At 51.6% G+C, this 20,542-nt stretch overlaps 4 protein-coding genes across 4 annotated transcripts in view; 2 read left to right on the top strand and 2 right to left on the bottom strand.

Moving 5' to 3' along the window:
* The window catches only part of ENH_00078950 (hypothetical protein, conserved), a gene marked incomplete at both ends in the record, with an annotated part of 1,208 nt that extends 308 nt beyond the window's left edge, over positions 1 to 900 (top strand). Inside the window, 2 exon segments of the mRNA XM_013577727.1 lie at positions 3 to 389; positions 394 to 900. Of these exon segments, the coding sequence (XP_013433181.1) occupies positions 3 to 389; positions 394 to 900 (894 nt within the window).
* A 1,372-nt stretch (positions 901 to 2,272) lies between these two features.
* ENH_00078960 (hypothetical protein, conserved) lies at positions 2,273 to 3,373 on the bottom strand (the record flags this gene model as incomplete). Its single annotated transcript, XM_013577728.1, has 1 exon — positions 2,273 to 3,373. One exon carries the CDS (start codon positions 3,371 to 3,373, stop codon positions 2,273 to 2,275), a length of 1,101 nt encoding a protein of 366 aa, XP_013433182.1.
* A 3,068-nt stretch (positions 3,374 to 6,441) lies between these two features.
* ENH_00078970 (hypothetical protein, conserved) lies at positions 6,442 to 6,966 on the top strand (the record flags this gene model as incomplete). The annotated part of the gene is made up of 1 exon (XM_013577729.1): positions 6,442 to 6,966. One exon carries the CDS (start codon positions 6,442 to 6,444, stop codon positions 6,964 to 6,966), a length of 525 nt encoding a protein of 174 aa, XP_013433183.1.
* A 1,078-nt stretch (positions 6,967 to 8,044) lies between these two features.
* Positions 8,045 to 17,929, bottom strand: ENH_00078980 (SNF2 family N-terminal domain-containing protein, putative; the record flags this gene model as incomplete). Its single annotated transcript, XM_013577730.1, has 15 exons — positions 8,045 to 8,215; positions 8,407 to 8,547; positions 8,666 to 8,872; positions 9,078 to 9,330; positions 9,561 to 9,730; positions 9,888 to 10,025; positions 10,192 to 10,681; positions 10,880 to 11,031; positions 11,504 to 11,676; positions 12,030 to 13,066; positions 13,268 to 14,794; positions 15,061 to 15,543; positions 15,792 to 16,192; positions 16,406 to 16,665; positions 16,855 to 17,929. 15 exons carry the CDS (start codon positions 17,927 to 17,929, stop codon positions 8,045 to 8,047), a joined length of 6,678 nt encoding a protein of 2,225 aa, XP_013433184.1.
* Positions 17,930 to 20,542: the final 2,613 nt, after the last annotated feature.

A 20,542-nucleotide genomic window follows, 5' to 3' on the forward strand; every position in this document is an offset into this window, starting at 1 on the left:
CGGGGGTCCCCCCCCCCCCCCCTCTCGGAGCCGCGCCGCAGAGCCGCGCTGCAACTCTTCGAAAAGGTGCATCCCATGTTGACTATTCACTACCACGGCTTCTCTCTGCGCGGAAGTCTGGTCTGCTACGACATGTTGAACGAGCTGCGGACAGTGGAGGAGGCGCGGGCGGTGATGGACGTCGAGTTCCACTTGCTGGATCTGATGCTGGAGAAGTACAAAGTCAAGAAACACATGCGCATTGTGGACGCAAACATCGTCAAGAACATGCTGGGCATTCAGAACCTCTTTTCCTTCCGCTTTCCCGAAGTCATTTCCAAAGTCACCCGCTTCATCAAGGACTACGACCCCATCCTGCGGGTCTTCCTGCAGCGCTACTTGCCTCACATTGAACTCCTCGTGATAGTTAATGTGCCTTCTTTTCTTGCGCCCCTTCTTCCCTCCATAGCTTCCCGCATTATGGGCATTCCTTCCAGCAAGATCGCGGCCATTGCCAAGGGCAGTCAGCTCACGCGCTTCATGGAGCCCAAGTACGTCCCGCGCGAGTTCGGAAACCCCGCGGGACTCAGCGTCAAACACAACGATGAAAACTTAACTGCTTCTTGCCTCATGTTGCAGGAAATAAAGACGCACTTGGGCGAGGCTGCGCTCACGGAGGACGGCAGGGCGCTGCTGGCGCAGCACGGGCCGCGGCTGCTCGGTCTCGCGGACCCAGCAGCAGCAGCAGCAGCAGCAGCAGCAGCGACGACGCCGACAGCAGCAGCAGCAGCAGCAGCAGCTAACTCGCAGAAGCAAGAGGAGGCCCCCACGCATTTTTCAGTTCAGGTGGAAGAGTCTTCTTCTGCTGCGCAGCAGCAAACGAGCTACGAGGAAAGCGGCAACTTCGACGACATCGACTGACGCATAGGTCTGGCCACGAATGGGATTTTAGTCCGCAGCGCTGTGTTGTGCATTGTTTGAAATCTTGCGGAGGTGCTGTTTCATTAATTCGAGTCTTCGAGACGCTGTTTCCAGCCAGCTGGGGCTCGGCGCCGCAGAACGCGGCCACCCGCGCAGCAGCTGAGCCCGCAGCTGGCGGCGGCTGCAGCGAACACAGGACTTCGGCACAGCCACACTGACACCTGTCTTAGATCTGAATTTTGGGGGGGAATATCGACTGCTGCTTTCTCGTTGCTGGGGGCTGTCAACAGGTGCCTTTTTATTGCTCGCGGGTCGCATGCAGATTCGCCTGCACGAGATGTACGACTGCGCTCAAGTGTGCGTGCGACTGCACTCCGGTGCTCCTTCGCGGCCGCACAACTCGAGTGCATGCACTATAAAGATACGCAAAATGTGTATATGGAGCTCCACTCCCTCGTGGAGCGGAGCCAGCACAGCGGTGTGCCCCGTTACAGTTGTTTTCGGGCACAGCATTGGGCAGTAGACAGCACAAACCAAGGGAAACTTTTCGCAGAAAACGACGAAAACACAGTTTGTTGCGCTGAACAGATCTTGAAACATTTAAACATGGCTTCAATCTCCAACGCTTGGGGTCCGAGTTAGGATGCAAGTCCACTGCCGTGCCACTGTAGCTCTTTGCAAAAGCCGAGACGCAGTGTTCCTTAGTTCATGCAGTGTAGTTTCAATGAGTTCCGGAAAGACAGACAGAATAGAGAAAATGAGAAGCCAACAGTGATAAGGTTTCCGTGGACGTCCTTCCCTTGGGAGAGTTGGAGGCGTTTAAGAGTATACACTATAAGCATACCTTCGGGTGTTTCAGCATATTCAATGGCTAGGCGAGAAGATGTTTAAGGAAACGTGCAAGATATTGCGCTGCGCGATTAGTACACTTGGGAACTTGAACAAAATATGTCAACAAGTGCATGCAAGAAGAGCCCTACGTGGTAGCGCGAGGTGATAGCTGAAGTGCAGGACTGAGTTTGCTTGGGTCTGCAGCAATTGCCTAAGGTAGGAATACGTCAGCAGCTATTAAAGGGGATGGGTCTTGAGCATCAATTAGCAAAAGCTGTGCATTAAAAGTTCCGCATTGATGCCGCCTGAGGCGGCTCGTACAGCCCTTCATGATGCGTGAGAAGACGCCAAACTTTGCAGAAGTGAACTGTCGTTGAGTTCGAAACTTTGTGCGGCTAAAGCAAGGTCTACTTCGAAGGTTCGTGGGTCAAGAAGTGTGCACCTGAAGCTGCAGCTGGGAGCTTTCTGGGGGTCTTGCCGGCTCGAGCGCCCGCAGCAACTCCCGCAAGTCAAGAGCTCCCAAGGCACTTGTAACTTGAAATTAAAGTGGAACTGCTTTTCCGGACTCCAGGCGCCGCTTGGAAGTGATGATCGGCTTGATGGCCTGCGGCTTGTCAGCCTGCTGGCCCGCGAGTTCCTCGGCGCGCTGCTGCTCGCGAGCCACCGCCTCCTCCTGCGCCGCTGCGTCGCCTCCGTCGATCTCGCCTGCGTATTCCTCTGCAGGGTAATAGTTGTAGTAGTACTTGAAGTCTGTGGCGTAGCTGAAGCCGGGGTGGAAGGGGGCCCCGGGAACGGGGGCCGTCATGTGGCTGAACTGCGGCACCTGCGGCATGTAGGACTTGTGCTGAAACCACGCTGGAGGGGAGTCAAACTGTAAAGCTTCTGGGATGCAGTTCTGTTCAGAAGCGCTGCGGCTGTGCGGGAGAGAGGGGGCCCGCGAATACGCCGCGGGGGCCACTTGTTCCGGATAACTCGCCGGATTCTCAAAGTGGCACGGAGGAACGCAGCCAGCGGCCATTCCGTGGCCTTCCCAGCTCTCGGGGAAGCCTCCTACGGGGGGGGCTGGGCTTGCGAACTGCGGCTGATAGGCGAATTGAGGCCCTGCACTTGGCTGCATCTGCATCTGGCCGAAGTAGGCATTCTGTTGATACACAGGAGGAACTGAACCAACCATTGGGTACATCGGCATGTGACCTCTGGCCTCCTGCATCTTCATGCTGAGATACTTCTCAAGGTTGGTCCTCGTGTCTATCTGCGGCACTTGCGGCTTCGGGTGCGCCTCTGGTGGCATTAGCCCGCTACCTTGGGGCCCATAGGGCTGGTTAGCTGCATTTTGAGCTTCAGACTCTTGGATTTCTGGAGGATTAGCTCTCTGCTCGCGAGAACTTGCGCTGGTGGCTGTGCCGACTAGGTTCTGAAGCAGCTTTACCGGGCCGGGCGCGTCATCTGTTGAAGGCTTTCCAAAAATGTCCAGCGGTGTGAGACCAAATATGTCTTTGATGGAAGGCTTTTTCCTTTCTTCACCTTTTGAACTCAGCTTTGCTCCTCCGTGGTGAGCTCGCCGACGGGGATGGCCATTGAAGGCACTGTCCACTGGTATTCGCCCAATGGGCACAACGGAGCAGTCCGCCGGGGTTTTCATTTTGAAACGCTTCTGCAAGGCAAATTTAAAGGGAGGCAACAAATATGCGTTCTTTTGGAAGGAAAGAAGACGCCGGTCAGCAGGGCTTCGCCAGTTGGAGCAGTTGCGTGGCAGCTACCTCGGGCGAATCGACGGTTGGCAGCGTGCAGAGAAAAGTTCTCAGGAAAGCAAATGTGTTCCTTTACGTATTCACGCCAATAAGTTCTTCGAAAAGGAGTCAAATGCACTACAAAATCTGCAACAGCGCGGTCATCGATGCAGTTCTTTCAATTGGATAGTGGGCAGCGGTCTCACGCTCGCTTCCTCACTTGACGGTTCGGGCTTGAGGAAAGCTGCAAAGAATATGTGTTTGTTCGCAACGCCACTTATTGCTTAAATGTGAGTCAATTTCCATTTTGAAACGTACACAATTTGTGCGGCAGACTCTCACGACAACGAGTAACGAAGGAGAACAGGAGAGCTGCCCACCAGGCGCTGCCTACAGCCCTTTGATGCTCTTGTTCCTTTGCACCCTTATACTCCCCCAGTCTCAGAGTTACACCAATACACATCAAAATATTACATGGAGTCTTCCGTCGAAACAAGAAATAGTTAGAAAAGGCACTGAGCTTGTGGCTGTCCAGCAGTCGTTGACTCGGGCTTGTCTGAGACGCTCTTGGCCTGCGATTGAAAACCTCACATAGCACAGTATAGCCCTTCCAGAGTAGAACTCGTTTATAAGTTAAATGCTAGCTTTCATATACAACGCGATAAGCTTGTGCGGTAGCCACGATGAGGACCTGCAGCGGATCGCTAGCTCGAGTCCACAGTGCCTGCTACGTAGAAACCACTAAGCTTTAGCTTCTTCAGTCTTTTAAAGGCCCAATATTCATGCACTGATGAGGTAATTCAGGCGAGGTACTTCCCATATGGCGGGCAGTGTCCTGCAACAAGTACGTGAGGCTCTCCGCAAACCTGAGAAGCGATGTTCTCTTGCGTACTTCTTAGTACCAATCACGTGTCTACGGCATTAACTATTTTATAAAGCAAGTGTACTCGATTAAAAAGTAGTTCTCCTTTTAAGTTGTCTGAAGCCGTAGTGGGTATTGCCGTTTTCAATGCGAAGTTGTGAAATATGGAGCGGGCCATTTATTTAAAAGGATTGCATCGTCCAGTCTGGTTTTCTTTCGTACCAAATCACTTTCATGTCTTTTTACTTTGCAATTTTGGATTGTCTTATCGTCTACTACTGGACTACGCCGAAGGTGGCCTCTTTCACAGACGCCTGGGCAATGGAAACCTCATTCTGGTTGTTAGCCCGCTCCCCGTCAGCCCAAATCAAAGGAAACTTGGACTTGTTGCTCCTCAAGAATTAAGCAGTTGCATAAAATTGTAGCTTTGAGACGTGCAATTATCCCGTCTATTTAATTCTAGCCAGGCCGTCGTGGATTTCAGGAATCAGCAAGCTGCATCGTGGCGAAAACTCCCCAGTTGTGCACTACAGCTTACAAGCTGGAATGTTCCCGTGGATCTGTGGGAAAATATTGGTACAAAGCTCAGCTGGCCCTGTCAGTGACAGCGTCCTGATAGCTTGGCTTCCAATTAAAAAAGCAAGAGTCCAGCCGTCTCAGCTTTGGCTTGGAGGCGCGGGAAGTTGTGTTTGCGGGACAGAAGTTTGGCAAGTGCATGCAGAGCACACTGCTTCCGTGTTCACTACCTCCTACCGCGCTATCTTCTATGAATCATTGTGTAGTGTGTGATGCCTTTCACGTGACGCGAACGAGTTCCGATCTACTGGCGGGTTTTTCTGCGAACAGGGGTGTTACATTTTGGTGGCTTTTCTATATATTTTGGCAGAACAAGTGGGGGTATTTCACGATGACACCCCCGCTGCGGCCGCTGAAATCTAAAACTGAATATGTTGGCTCTTGCGCCTCGCAGCTGCCTGTGCTCATTTGCAGAGTGCTCAAGGAGGAGCCTTGTGAGCAGCAAATGTAGCAGAAGAGTGCCCGCAGGCTAGACGAAGAAGCTGCCTGGCTATTGCTTTGGCTAGTATTCCCGCCAGTTTGTAGCCTTTCTATGAGTAATTTAACACTATATTATCAAATAAGCATTCTTAGAGCGCGATGTGCTTCTCAGGATGGAAAATTCAGTGACGGCGAGTTGTGTCGGTGCACAGGTGTACTAAGGGTTTAGCGACTACGGTGTGTACCAACTAGAACCCACGAGATGCATGGGATTTGCTGCGGCCTTTGTTGCTGCTGGAAATCATAGTTTACACAGCGGATTAACTTGACACACTGTGCAATTATAAAGCGTTTGCAGGAAAATCTTAAAAGTGACTGCCAAAGGCTAGGTTTCCAGCTCTACGCTGCCCAGCGGTGAGGATTATACGCCCCGCCACACGCAGGATATACTGGAATGCTTAAGACTGAAATAAAACTGATTAAATATCTTCGAAAACTGAAGGAATTATAGGATCTCGCGCTCTCTAGGATGCGTCTTGCAGATGAAGGCATGCGGTCTAAGGTAGCCTACCGGCGACTTCTGCTGTTGACTGCGTGACCCAGACCCCCCCGCTCTGTCGAGATGACCCTGAAGGACTCTTAAATGCATTTATTTCATTGGAAAAGGGTTATGAAGGCAAACAAGGCTGAGAATGGTTCAGCCGTTTCCACCTAAGTGCTGATTTCTCCGCGAAGCTACTCATTTGAGCATCGCCGCATGGCAGGCTAACAGGTAGACCACGCGTTCCTCGTGGAAAGCCGTCGGTCTTGTTCAGTATCTGGTATTTATATAAGGTGGGCACAACCCTGGGTGCATCCATGGTGCCCACGGTTGCGCCATACGCAACAGCCACCGTCTGAGCTTGTGTTCCCTCTCCAAGTGCCCTCGCTCTCCAGGAAGCACCGACGTGGCTTTGTTCCATGGACTTTTCGTGGCAGCATTATGATCCAGAAGGACTTTGCTTGCCACGCCAGCGTTTTGGAAGCTGGAAATCCAACACCATTTGCCGGCAAGCGCGTCGGGTGTATATGTAGCGCTTGCACAGTCTTTCTGAACTGCATAAGGGGTCGAACAGTTTCATAATGAGAAACCCTTATGAGCCGAACAGTGCCCCTGCACCAGAGCGGTGCAAGCCACTTTCCACAGAGTTCGCAGCTCTTACAGTGAACGAGTGCCCTGACTGCGGGCCTCCCCCAGTCATCGTTGAGGGGAAGGCGCCCTGCCAGAGCCGCCATAAGCAGCTGGAATACAGGAGCCGCGTGTATCTGATGGACCAGAGCCCGCCTGCAGATGGTTCGAATTTCCTGGAAGCTCCATCGCCTGCCCCTGGGAGGTCTTCGTCGCACTCTTCTTCCCGAACTCGATCTCTCTCTGTCTCGCCTCCTGTAGATCGCCACCCCCACAGAGCGGGCCGCAGACTGAGGGCTTTAGGTGGTGCAGGCCACGGGGCGCGGGCGCGTTCTTTGTCGCCGGAGCCTGTGGGCCGCGTGCACTACAGGACAAGTACAACTCAGGAAGGTCACCATGCAACCCGCAGCCACACAGCCCGTGGCCAGGACTTGGGAACACATTCGAAGCCAAGACGGACTGGGAGGACACGGGAGTAGCAGCAGGCCACCGTGCTCTTCCAGTTGGGCCTATTGTGTTTCAGTCTTGGTGCGAATCGCGCGTGCTGCTTTCGCTGTGCGTGAGTTCGCCGAACAAATGACTTTTTATGTTACTGTGTTGGGCCTGTTCCATGGGTCTTTGACCGAAGGCTTCAGGCCATCAATCATCCTTGGCGCTTACCTGCCGGAAATGGCAGTGCGAAACAAACTTCGAGTTTATGGACGTAATGTGTGCGTCCTCGTTACAAATTGACGAAGATTTGCGGCGATGAGTACATTGACAAAGACAAGTAGCGCGAAACAATTTGAACAAGGACAAGTAGCGCGAAACAATTTGAACAAGTTGTAATCATGAGATACCATCCGCTGGTAGTCGCTAGCTGAACGGCTCCACGAATTCAACGACTGCGTGGTTCTTGCTCTTAGTTTGTTCCTTTAATTAGGCCTAGCTGAGCGACCACTCCGCATAGTTGGGGGCACCTGTTCGCTGTGTTGATCAGAGAATCACACGCCATGAAGTGCGCCTGCAGTGAATCTATGGGAAGAATTGTGCCAGCAAGCAACGGAAAAGCTAATCCCGCAGACAACTAGGTGAAATGAAAACAATTTAGAGGCTTCGTTTGGCTTTGTGGGTGAATCTGGGAACCACCCAATGTCTGGAGCCACCAGGAAATCAACTGCAGCCCTTCAGGGTTTCTGAAGCATCCCATTAGAAGCGGCTGCTTGTAAACAAACACTGCAGATGCTAGAAGCGCCAGAACTGAAAGAATATAAATATGGGTATGCATTTCTAGAGTGACGACCAGATGCGTCGCGCTCAAGAGCCGCCCTCGTGTGGCATGCGGCACAGGCAGAGGATCCCTTCAACCCTAAACAAAATCTTAAGGACCACGAAAAACATGAGCACCAAAATGAATCTGCAACACTTGAGCGAGGAAACACACAAACCACCGCCAGTGCACGATTACGAGTCCTGTAAAAATCTGAGGCGTTCTCATTTTGTTGTGCTACTGTTGCCTTTGGCCTCTGTAGTCCGTCGTCTTTGTTCCCTACTTCAGTGTACAAGCTAGGAAATTCACTAATTTTCGCCAGCATCGGCGTCGTCCTCCTCCTCGAGTTCGCTTTCCCACGCTGCAGATGTTTCACTGCCGGTGTCTTCAACTTCGTTTCCGTCTGCAGCAGAAGCGCTCTCTGTTGCCCCTCCGAGTTCTCCCTCTCTACCTTCTTCCCTTTGGCCCTCCAGCTGAGCCTGAAAAAAGCAGGGTACACCCGACCAAGCAGATGCAGCTTGAGGGTCTACGTCATTTGCATATCCCTTAAAACATTGTGGCAGGCAAGTTTCTGCGCTGCTGAACGTCCCGTTACGTGGCGTGTCTGAAACACAGCAACGAGCTGACTCCAGCTTCGGTGGGACAAAAAGAACAAAGCCTCGCGTCTCACCTTAAAACGCTCTATTTGCGCGATAAGGGTATCGCTCTTATTGTCACTAAGGAATCTGACGCAATATGTAGCGAGCGCCGGCAATTCGTTCAGGGCTGCCGTCACTTCATCCACCGCATCCGGGTTTTCGTCTCTAAAATCCTGCAGAAACTCAGAGTTCACAAACAACTATCCTTCAATGTGTCAGCATCAATTGAATCTAATCGGTCAGTCAATACGTGAGACAGAGAGGACTCTTGCAAGAAGGCTGGCAGCTTACGTCGCTCATTTCCTGCTGGACTGTTTTCTGTTCCTTTGCTGTTTGCTTGAGGGCTGCTCTATCCTCCACATCCTCCACTTCATCCATAGCTAGTTCATAAACGGAACTCTTTCCTCGTATGGGAGCTAGTGACGCTTGGGCTGTCTCTGTCGCAGATTCGTGAAGAACACGATCTATGTACAAGTCCTCCGTCTGCTCCTGCTTTGCCTGGTAAATCCGCAAGCCGCAATCGAGCAAAGCAAGATAAAAAAGGCGTGCGGCTGAGAAAATACTTTCATGGCGTACGGTAGCATACATGAGGAATTCAAACAACAGGCTCAGTTCTTGCTACGCCTTCTTCTTGCCATGGATGCATACGCACTTTATTCAGCCTGTTTCGGTTTCAGGCCAAGAGTTATGTCACTAAACTCACCGTAAGAAGCTCTTTGAGTGTATTTGCATTGGAAAACCATTCCGTCTCTTGGAGGTCAGAGCCTTTTTGGTCGCCGACTTCAAGTCTACCCAATTTTTTCGCCGCATTTGTTGTGGTGAACGAGCCCTGGTCTACGACAATTTCGTCAAGAAGTCGTTTCTGTAGCTGCTTGCGCCAAATGTTTTCCTCTATCGTATGTGCGCAGACCAGGCGGTAAATATGCACATCTCGCGTTTGTCCGATTCGATGGCACCTGCGAGTTGCACGGTGCAAAAAACGACTTATGAAGGTAGTAAATCAAACCCAAACAACTGCTGCTCCCATTGTACTGCTACTAGAAATGAAGCCACAGGGAGGCTGCCGAGATGCACTTTGCTTTTGACTAAATCCATGGACCTGTAGTTTTACGCAAAATTTGCCGTCGTTCCTGTTCTGTCATTCTACGTGTGGATTTTGGCACTTGATTTGCTCCTGTAATCTTACCGATCCATAGCCTGTCTATCCATAGCTGGGTTCCAGTCAGTATCATAAAAAATGACCGTGTCTGCACCTGTGAGGTTTATGCCTACGCCCCCAGCACGAGTTGACGAAATGAACAGGAAGATGCGCGGATTTGTGTTGAACTGGTTGACAAGACGCTGACGGTTCTCAACCTGTCATCGCCCAGCCACGCAAAACACTGCCTTTGTTTTAAATGGTAAGCGGTTGCACTCACCCGCTGGGAAACACACTGCTCACTGCTCATTACATGGACTAGAACAATGTTGCTTGTACAACTGAAGAGATGACAGGTGCTGCCTCCTTTCGTACCTTCGTGGAGCCGTCTAGTCGCAGATAGGCAAAGCCTTGATAGTTAATCCAGGACTCTAAAATGTCCAGCATCCGACTAAATTGAGTGAAGATGATGCAGCGATGACCCCCTCCTCGAAGCTTGTGAAGTAGCTCAGCCTGCAAAGCCAGTCAAGCACAAAAGACTGCAAAGAAGAGCGTTCTTATTCTGCGGTTTGCAAAAGCGCTCCGTCAATTTTCGCCATTTGGACATCTCAAGTGGTTGTACATCGTGCTTCAGTCTTGACTTAATCATTTCACGATTCATAGGCATTCCTACACTTACCAGGGCGATTAGCTTCCCACAGTCATCCTGAATAAGCTGCTTTGGAGGAAAAATACACTCCATACGTGCCAATGTCTCTCTTACGCTAGAGTCTATTTCGCTGTGCGGGCAGAGGATAAAGCTTTGGGGTTTAGAAGGGCCAGCAAGGAGTTCATTGTAATAATCGTTTTCAGGACAAAGCGCTGGCCGGGAGCCCGCGACACAGTAGCAAGCAGGAACATGCATCAAATGCCGGCCCAGAACAACTCCTGTATCGTCGTCGGCAGTGCCTTTCTGCAACTGTGCAGTGTACGCCGCGCGGAAGTCCACAGCCGTGGATATGTTCTCTTGCGCTCCATGTGCAGAACCCCATCTTAGTCCGTATGTGGGTGGGTGCTCCCGACGCAAAATTGGCTCTCTCAGTCTACAACCCTCTAACAACGTGAAGGCAGCCGCTCCTAGGGTGTGAAGAGAAGACGCCCGCGCAGTCTGACCTCCAGCACCTCTCAAGCTGTGAGATAAACAAATTTCGCAGAAGTATGCATAGTTGAGCAGGGAACGAGCGACCCCCTAGGCAACTAGTTCGTGAAAGTACTAATGGAAATGGGTTAAGGAACAACTCTTTTGTGAAGAAGCAACGACAAAAGTAAGTGCCAATTCTCATTGACTAAATCACACAGGCTAAGCGCAGAGAGGGGAAGAGACGTACTATACACGAGGTGGCTGCGTGCGGACCCGAGGCCAGCAGACGCAGGTGACAACACTGAGAAGCGGCATGAGACGTTGGCAAACTTCAGGCGGGGTCGGGAAAAGGGAGGAACTGTAGGAGGTCAGGCGAAAGTAGTCTTCAGTAGATCGTATCTGGATTGAAATTTATCGCATCGCGGAGTTAGAACTCTGGAGCGTTGACACAACACTTCAGTTCAGGTCATGGAAAGAAAATGTCGCAAGCTACACGGGCCAAGAGGCGAAAAACTGCAACTGCGGACTGTTTTTTCCAGTCGAGGGGCACGCTTGCATGCTATGCATAAATATACGTGAACGTATTTATCTGTATGTGCCGGGATGGGTGTTTTTACATGCCTTTCTTATTCGTGGGCTTGGAAAATGCATGTACAAACGTGAAAGAGCAAGTGCACAGGACACGGCACCAATATTGTGTAGGGGGACCTTAGAAATTTGTTAAAATGTAGGGAACGTTTCTGCCTAAAAGGCATCCTTCAGAATGAATGCACAACTGAGACAAGAGGTACTGCATCCAAGAGCGTTACGCTTTAACCTACAGTAGCACGAAGGATAGCAATGCGCTTGCTATAAGGTAGTGAGTGCTCACCTGATTGTACACATAAAAAGGCGGATATGTGGCGCCACGACGAACCATTTCCCGGATAAACCGGCGGCCGTCTGCCCCTAGATGGATTCCGGGAGAGAGCTGACTCATGAAATGAAGGTAACAAAGAAAGCGAAAGCGACCCGCCTCCCCAGCCTTTCGAGAGGCAGCTGCATCTATGCAAAAATGGAAGCACACAGCCCACAGTCCAGCAAAAGCATGCCATGCTGACTGCAGATGCCAAATTTCGCAAGACACAATGGCTCACATGGACGCGAAGCCCACACTACATGCTTTACTAGAGAGCAAAACGCCTCAAGACACGGCTGTTAACAGGAATATGTAAAGCACTGTTTCCCTTCACAAAGAGAGCAAATAGCACTGGCGCTTGCAGCTATTACTGTCAGATTCTGCGTGCTGGTTTCTTTGTGGATGTATGGAAACGACTGCATGCCACTGCTTTTGCACGGCTGGCTATCGGCAGGGGAAGGCGGTCTGGAGTGCTGAAAAATATGAGAAAGCAATTCACCTTTGAGCTGCCTCTGGCACCAGGGGCGCTGTCTTGCTGCGCGCGCTGCGGCACTCGCCATGCCGTTTTCTGGCAGTCTCTTGGGTATTACAGGAAGCCCAGTTAGCCGGTCGTAAGTCCCTTGCAACAGATAGTGCCAGCGGCTCCTAACAGCTCGCGAAGATGGGACTGAGGCTCCCTGGCCTATTCCGCTTCCTTCAAAGGCAGCTTCTGCAGCTGTCAGTTGCCAGACTCCCCCTCCAACTGATGTACTCACTCCGCTGTCTTGCGGTGTCAGATCATCATCTCCACTGAGCTCCAGGGAAGCCTGGCACTGCAGGAATTTGAGAGGCAAAGGCAGCACGTCATCTAGAGGCTGTTCCGCTTCTTCCATCTCACGCTGTTTCGCCCGCATTACACCGCTTATGTCTGGAATGCTTGCAGGACCAAATGCCCCTCCTAAAAACCAACTGCCATCAATCAAGCCTTTGGGGCCCCACTGAAGCAACTGCTGGCATTGTTGTGCCTCCTCTTGGGATCTCCATGAAGCGAAGCCCGTCAAATCACCTGGAGAAGCAGTGCTCCCAGCTTCGGCGTTGTGCATGTGCTGATCATCTTGCTGCAAGTGCTTTATCCCAATGTCACACGAGTCATGGCCTGTCCACTGCCCACTTTGTGGGACACTTGCTGCCTGATGCTGAGTGGGAGCTCCTGCAGCTGCTACCTCTGCTCCGGCTTGCTCCATAGTTGCAGCTTGATGCCCATTCAGAAGAATTGGCATGTACGTCGGGGGCGGTATATCTTTAACAGATAAACAAAATGGGTCTTTCAGAACTTTCAGGTCGAAGGCAGCGAGAAACGCCTCTGCTTGCGCTTCATTTTCCCTGTCCGTGTTGCTACGATTGGAAATGTCAAAAGCCTCTTCCGATTCAGGAAAGGCTGGAGGGGAACCAAAAAGAGGCCTCAAGGAACCCGAGAGCTCCTCTGCCGCCAGCTCCGCCCACTTGCTGCAATGTGCCTCTCTCAGCAACATCGACGTCAGTGGCCCCGTCAAGCGCCTGCGCAACACGATGTAGCAGCAGCACGCCTGTCAAGTTCTCATGACACCTCTACACACACACAGATATCTGCCAAGAAAGAGCAAGCCTTGTTAGGCGCTAGGCAACAGAAACAAAAATAGAGCTCCTACTAACCGCAACTCAGCATCTCAAGAAAACACCCTGGGCTCGTGAAAACTGATGGTAAGATCCTCCGCTTACTGGATCACCCCGTCTGGTGAAAGGCACCAGGGCTCCTGCAGCCAAAGGCAGACTGCTGCTGGAATAGTTCTGTCTAACGTGCCAAACTCCTCGGTCCCCAAAGGTGTTCTGGTTGGCCTGGCCTCAAATAGATCCGGATGGTTGCAGACCTTGCGAAGCTGCATTAAAGCGTTCATCATGCCTCTGTATTGTTGCTGTTCCAGTGTCCCCTGCACGGCTCGCGATCCAAGGAATTCGTCGTAGAGGCAGCGCTGCCTGCGGGTTAGCTCGCACCTGATTACATGTTCATACTTGCTGGGCATCTGCTTCTCCACATCCTTCTTAAGTCTCCTTAAAATATAAGGGCGGAGGACTTGGTGGAGCTTCGCCACCAACCTCTGGTGCCTCTGCACCCTCGACTGTTCTATGGCCGCTGTCAGTGGGCTGTCAAACCACTCTTTGAAGTTTTCGTGGGATGAGAAGAGAGTGGGCATAAGAAAGTGCATAAGAGACCACAGCTCTAGCAAATGATTCTGCAGTGGCGTTCCAGTGAGGAGCAGCCGATGCTGGGAGTTGAAAGTTAAAAGGGTCTGCCACCTCTTTGAGCTGAAATTCTTGATGTTCTGAGCTTCGTCAAGGACCATAGAGTACCATTCTCTCCTTTTTAAGATAGCTGCGTCTTTAACAGCAGTTGCATAACTCACAATACACACATTGAAGGCATGCTTGCGAGTCCACCCTTGTCTCTTCCTCTGCCTCTCAGCAGCAGAGCCGTAGTACAGCAGCACGCGAAATCCGGGAAGAAACTTCTTAAACTCCATTTCCCAATTCTCAAGCACACTTGTGGGAACGACAACCAGGTGAGGGCCCCAAATGCCCATCTCCAATGCCATCTTAGCTAAAAGGGCAATTGTTTGGATTGTCTTCCCCAGACCCATCTCATCCGCTAAAATGCAATTAGCTCCTGCGCGGTGCAAGCGAAAGAGCCAGTCAACGCCTTCAGCCTGGTATTCTCTTAATCGCGCGCGGATAAGCCGTGACAACGGAAGCGGCTTGAAGTCCGGCTGATGCGGCTGCAGCTGCTGCGACTGGTGCGGTTGCTGCTGAGGCGGTTCCTGCTCTTCATATTTCACTGAACGCCCCTGCCGGTTTTTCTTAGCCTTCCCTTTTAGGTTTTCAGATGCAGGCACTGCATTCCCGGAGGATGAAAGTCCTGGGGCTTGTGCGTCAGGCTTGGCCTCTGGCTTCTGCGGCTGCTGCAGGTGCTTTTGCTGCAGCTTGTGGCGTGGTGAGGCTAATGCCGCATTCGCCTCAAATTTCACAGCCTCCCCAAGTCGATATTTCTTAGAAGATTGTGTCTTCTCAGACTCCTCGTTCGGCCTCTCGCGTTTGCACTGCTTCAGCTGCTGCGACTCATCATGTGCTTGTGCTGCATCTGAGTTGTCCTCAGCTTCTGAGTCGGCGCCAGACTCACTCTCCTCCTGTTCCGCGCTCACGTCCCTATCTCGCCGTCTCAAGAACTCCTGCATTGATGAGAATCCATAGCTCCTGCGAAACAAAACCAGAGAAATTGCCGATCCTCTCGAGGCACAGGTGGACTACCTAATGGAAATAGGGTAAATGTCCGAATGAACCACTTCTCAAGACGCGTTTACCTCGGCGATTGCTGGCCACTCGCCTTCTTAACTAAAAGCAACGACATTATGGCCTTACTTTTACTACTGAATCTCTAGCCCGCTTCCCGTAACCAAACACTGAATTTCAGCAAGGGCTTCTACGGCTACGGGTGCCTAGGTCTGTGAAGGCGTGCTTACTTCAGAACTTCACTTAAAGGAATCTCTGCATCGTTCGCGAGATCGTCCGCTCCTGCGTCGGACTGACTGTCGCTTGAAGGCATCTCTTCGTCCAGCTTTGCATCTTCTTCTTCCCTTTCAGCTATGAGGGCTTGAAGCCTCTCGCCACCTTCAGGAGACTCTTCTTCTTCTTCCTGTTTCTGTTGTTCTTGTTCCTGCTGCTGTTTCTGTTGCTCTGCAAATTGCTGCAGCACACGGCGGCTGGCAGCCCGACGGGGCCTGCTACTTGCCGTTGCCTCCTGTGGGCTGGGTGGCTCTGCCGGAGCCTCCGGCTCTCCATTTCCAGCCGTGCTGCTGTCAGCGTCGTCCTGCGTGGCTACTGCTTCTGTCGGCGCTGTTTCTTGCTCATCTTCTGAGGAAGTCGATGACCCACTTTCCTCTTGACTACTAGGGGCCTCTCTGCCCTTTACGCGGAAGTCAGCTACGCTTGCATAGCCGTAACGCCTGATTAGCAGTCCCGCACAGCAAGTGTTCGCAAACAGGGCAACTGGCATGAGTAGCAGCAAAATGACGGAGCTTGAATATATCCCACGAAAGCCAGGGGGGTCCGAAAGAAAAGAACGTCACAACTGGGTGTGCAGATCGGCAGCAGGGAAGACACGGCCTACAAACAGTTTAGCCAAAGAAGGCCACACACGGATGGAAGCGATAAAACATGTAATGGAATGTGCCTGCACGACAATACGCCGCACTTCAGCAGCTCTTCCAGCGGCTCTTCGGCTTCCTTCATGAGATCCCCCGCCTCATCATTGTCTTGCCCATCAAGTGCTCCTCCTTCTAGGTCTTCTTCTCGCTCCAGCTCAGCATCAAGCTCCATGTCCTCCGCCTCTTGCTGCTCAGCTTGCTCTCCTGACGCATCAAAATCATCATCTTCATCTGCCGCTGCTCTTGCTGCGGTTGAGGACTGTTCTTCTGCGTCAGGTCCTTTTCTATCATTAGTACTTCTTGTGGGCTCTTTCACGCCACGGGGTGACTGCGGTCGCCGACGCGGCCTAAGCTGCTGCGGCTGTTCATCCTGTTCTTGCGGCTGCGGTATCTCATCCTGTTCCGCGCTGGCTATTTCATCCAAAGATGCGCCACAGGCTCCCCCATCCTAGCACACGCAATCACAAGCATGCTGCGTTTCTAAGCATACAACCCAGAAACACGTCTATTTAGAGTTTCTCACACTACAGCATATTGCTGCTGTTTCTACGGAGTCACTGCAGCACAACAGCGCCAAGAAAAAGCAAAGCCAGCTCAGAAAGCATTTGTCGGCCCGTGACTTCGAATAGAAGGAAATGATAAGATGGCGAAATAAATGTACCCGTCGGATGCCTCCTGCAATAGCCTTTGACACCCTCAGAGCTCTCTTGACAAATCTATCAAAATTCTTCTCCTTCTGCTGCTGTAGTTGAGACTGAAGAGTCCTCTTCTGGTCTTCCCAGACGATGTGCTCAACCTTGCCCCAAAACGAAGAAACAGCGCCGCTTAAAACTTTTGCTTGCTGCCTCCCCATACGCTCCAGCTCTTCCTGGCGCTGATCCCGTCGCTTCGCGTGATTTTCCACATGGCGTTTGCACAAGCCTGCAGATGTAGCAAACACTGGCTGCAGCACTGGGCTTGCTACTCTGCTGCTGCTGCTGTCAACGCAAAAGGAACAGCCGCACCGGCACCCTATAGCATCGCTTGAAGAAATAGTAGTTGAAAGAAGCTGCAGCAACACCAAAACTAGGTGAGGGAGTCTGAAAGGACACACAGGCCTCAGCAATTTACCTGCGAAGTTCCGAAAGCCCTTCCTTTTCTCTTTATGCTCGTCGCTGACCAGGTCCTGAAACGTTGCCATTTCGGACATAATGGTGTCCCCGTGAAGGGGCAGCTGTTGTTGCTGCTGCAGCACAGCAGCAACATCAGCTCCTGCAGCAGCAGCGGAAACTGCAGCCTCCAAGCACGGTGCGCCGCACAGGCATTTGGGAGGGTCCTTCTGCTGCTGCAAAGGGGCGCCTTTCCCCATAAGCAAGTGAACTCGGCTCAGCTCCTGCTGCAGCCTCTGTAGCTCGGACACTACAGCTGCCTCCTTCTCCCCCGCCTCTGTGACATATCGTCCTCCAAGACGACGCAGAAAAGCACGCATGTCTGTCTTCCTGGGGTGCAGTGCAGCAGCAGCAGCAGCAGCAGCAGAGCCTGAAAGAGGGGCCGGCAGCTCGTCAATAGCATCGGGGGCCACCTGTCGCTCCCCAAGGGGAGGCGCCACCTTCTCACTAGTATCTACAACTATATCATGCCAATATCTTTTGCTCTTCTGCTGAAGTTGCTGTGGCTCGTGCGCTTGTGGCAGCTGCTGCTGCTCCTGGGGAAGTCCATGAGATTCCACAGAAACAGGGGGGTTGGCAATCCGCTCCATGTGCTGTTGATGCTGCTGCTGCAGTGCTTGCATTTGCTGCTGTTCCTGCTGCTGCAGTGCAGCATGGCGTGACTGCAGCTGCTGCTGGTGGAGCAGTTGCCGCTGCTGCTGGATTTTCTGCTGTTGCTGCATCTGCTGCTGGATGTGCATCTGTTGCTGCATTTGCAAATGGTGCCGCTGGTGTTGCGTATTTTGCTGCATCTGCTGTTGCTCGTGCAGCTGTTGCAGAAACAAAAGTGATTGGTCATTCTGCAGGACAGCTTCCTGTGGAGATATGGCCGCCGGGAACCCATACTGGTGCTGCAGTTGTTGCTGTAGTTGCCGCTGGAGTTGTTGCTGCTGCAGTTGTTGCTGCTGCAGTCGTTGCTGCTGCAGGTGCTGCTGCCACAAAGCCTGAGTTTCTGCACTCCCTGGTAAGTGCTGTTGGTTCTGCTGCGGCTGCTGCATGGCTCCACTGTGCGGCCAGCCGCTGGCCCTCCAAAGACAGCAGCATGCGGCGTCGAGGGCCCTGTGCCCTTAGCTCTTATTGAGCGGAATGCTTCTCTCCAGATATTTTTTGGGAGTCACTCTGCGGTTAAAAAGGGACCTGATGTAATGAGCGTTCAATCGGCGGAGGGGCTGTCCTGACAACGGAGAGCAGGGCGCTCTACGGGAATCCTCTTTTAACAAGATTGCGTTCGAAATTCCCAGAAAAAAGAAAGCCGAGCTCTCCTGTGGCAAAATAAGGCTTCAAAGACTTAGGACTGTAGAAGGGTTTGTGTGGAGCTCGGCTATCATCTTGGGGACACTGTCTGGTCACGACAGTTATGACAGACTGGAGTAGAGACGCAGAAGTTGCATTAATCGCGCAAATAAAGACATTGCTTATTAGATCTATTGTAACAATTGCGAGCTTCCGAGGCTTTCCGTGGGGCAGTGGCCCGCCTGGTGTAGTGCTGGGCACTACAGTGCTTAGGGACATGCTCAATATTAATGGCAAAGGGATCTAATAGCGCGACATTCCAGTTGTATGTGTACATTATAGAGACGGGCGAGCCCGATAAAGGCCCATGAGCAGATGGCCTAGCTGCAGGGCCACCGTTGGGGCTGAATGTTCCATTCTGCATCACAGGGGCGCACTGGGGAAAAGCTAGTTCCGCTTGGAGGTACAGGAAGTCATGGCCTTCTTTAACATTGTGTTAGCCTTTAAACTATACATTTAGATTTACGTAGTATTCTGCCTAAAGGAGCTCCGAAGTTAGCTGCTCATGATGACACGTATTAGGGCTAGACAGACGCAGCTAACTTCAGTAAGGGCTTTTGCGGGAATTTTTCAACTGCGTACTTGACACTTTAGTCAAGTTAGATCTACCTGGTGGAGCAGCACGCTGGGACGGAGCAAGACACGCACATACAGTTGTACAACGGGAGAACTATAAATTAGAATAGGACCGGGCTCTTGAACTGCAAGCGGCATAGCTACGATAACACAAGCAGAAACAATCTTGTGCCAAAAACGACTGCCAAATCATCCTTTTAGCTAGGCACACTGGGTGCCAGCAGAGGTAGATTTGGAGCAGCAGAGATAATGGTGACCTCAAGTAGAGCAAGGGCTCCTCTGCACAGTGTCGCGGCAGCGACCGCCAACAGAACGGAGTTATCCGGGCAATTTCAGCAAGCGAAAACTATTCACTTAAAATCTGAAACAACTGGAACCATGGTGACGTTGCGAAACAGTCACAGAACATTAGCAAGTTACTTCCAGCAACCGGGAAGTTTCTACCTAGTTCCTGAAGCAACTCGTTCAAAGATAAGTTTCTGGAAGAGGAGCGCCAGATGACCGTCTGTCGTGCTTATCTTGGTTATCAGCCACTGCTCAGGAGGAGAATGGGCTCCTTGTGGATACGAGAACCAGGTAATATGGGTTGTGGACATGTGGGGGTGCTGGAGATCAACATGGGCACACTCTTCATGGCTAAAAAGTTCTCAATACCTCAAACACACTCAGATAAAACGGCGAACAAAAAGCAGTTAAAGGATTTATGGAAGTTTCCTTTAAGCACTATAATCCCATTCATGTATATGTTTCCCCTCAAAGCACATAGGAGCAGCACTTCATGACTCTATTAACTTGGCGTCCCTTCCTCATACCAGTACTACTTGAATTTGTCTTAACGTCGACTATGTGTAGTTATTAACTTGCTCTGCTTTCCGAGTACTCCAGAATCTACAAGCTGTCAAACTTTCTGGCCAAACCCACACTCACACTTAATCCCATGATAAAGAAGCTAGAATAAGCCAGAACCACAAGGTTGAATCGGCACTGCGCGTGTACTCCTTTCACAATGCCCCTATTTGATGCTCGCAGACATTCGCCAAATGCTTAGTGTTACACCTTTCGGAGCACAGAATATTGCGCTTCGGATTTCTATTGGCGAGACTCTGCATTACCCGTTTTCTTTGGAGAAACGGCCTCCTTCTTGCAAGAAGCGCGTCCTCGATCGCCCGGACTACAGAAGCCCCCGCTTCCACGTTGCCTCTCCACTATCCTTTCTTTTCGTTGCCGGCGTTGGGAGAGGCCCTCATGGCAATCACTGTTTTACAGATGTCCTTGCGTGCGTCCTTTTATCGCAGTCATCCTTGTCAGGCGTAAAGCCGTTCCCTTAAGGCCAAAGACAACTCTCTAACCTAACTCTAGCCGGAGCCCGATTTTAATCATATACTTTTCTCAGTAATATTTCGGACCCTTCGATTAGTGGCCCCCGTCGCCCCACGTCGGTAGCCAATTCCCGAAATTCCAGCCTCTTACTGTAGTCAGCTGTTGCAGTTGCAGCTGCCACTTGGGGCAGTCACAACTGTGCCTTACAAGGAACTACAATGAGGACTCAAAATAGAGGCAGCCCATGGGTCAATGCAGGCAAGGAAATACCGTAGGTAAGGTGGCCCTTGAAGCAGTGCCGTGCGCACAAAAACAAGCGCCTGATATGGAACGTTGGAGGCGTTCTTCCAGGGCAACGACCGCAGCCTCAGTTGCTAGAATCCTACAAGCGATCAGCACTAAGCATGTTCAATAAATAGGGC

This window comes from Eimeria necatrix, genomic scaffold, assembly GCF_000499385.1.
Source record: "Eimeria necatrix Houghton genomic scaffold, Enh_scaff83, whole genome shotgun sequence".
Lineage (NCBI taxonomy): Eukaryota > Apicomplexa > Conoidasida > Eucoccidiorida > Eimeriidae > Eimeria > Eimeria necatrix.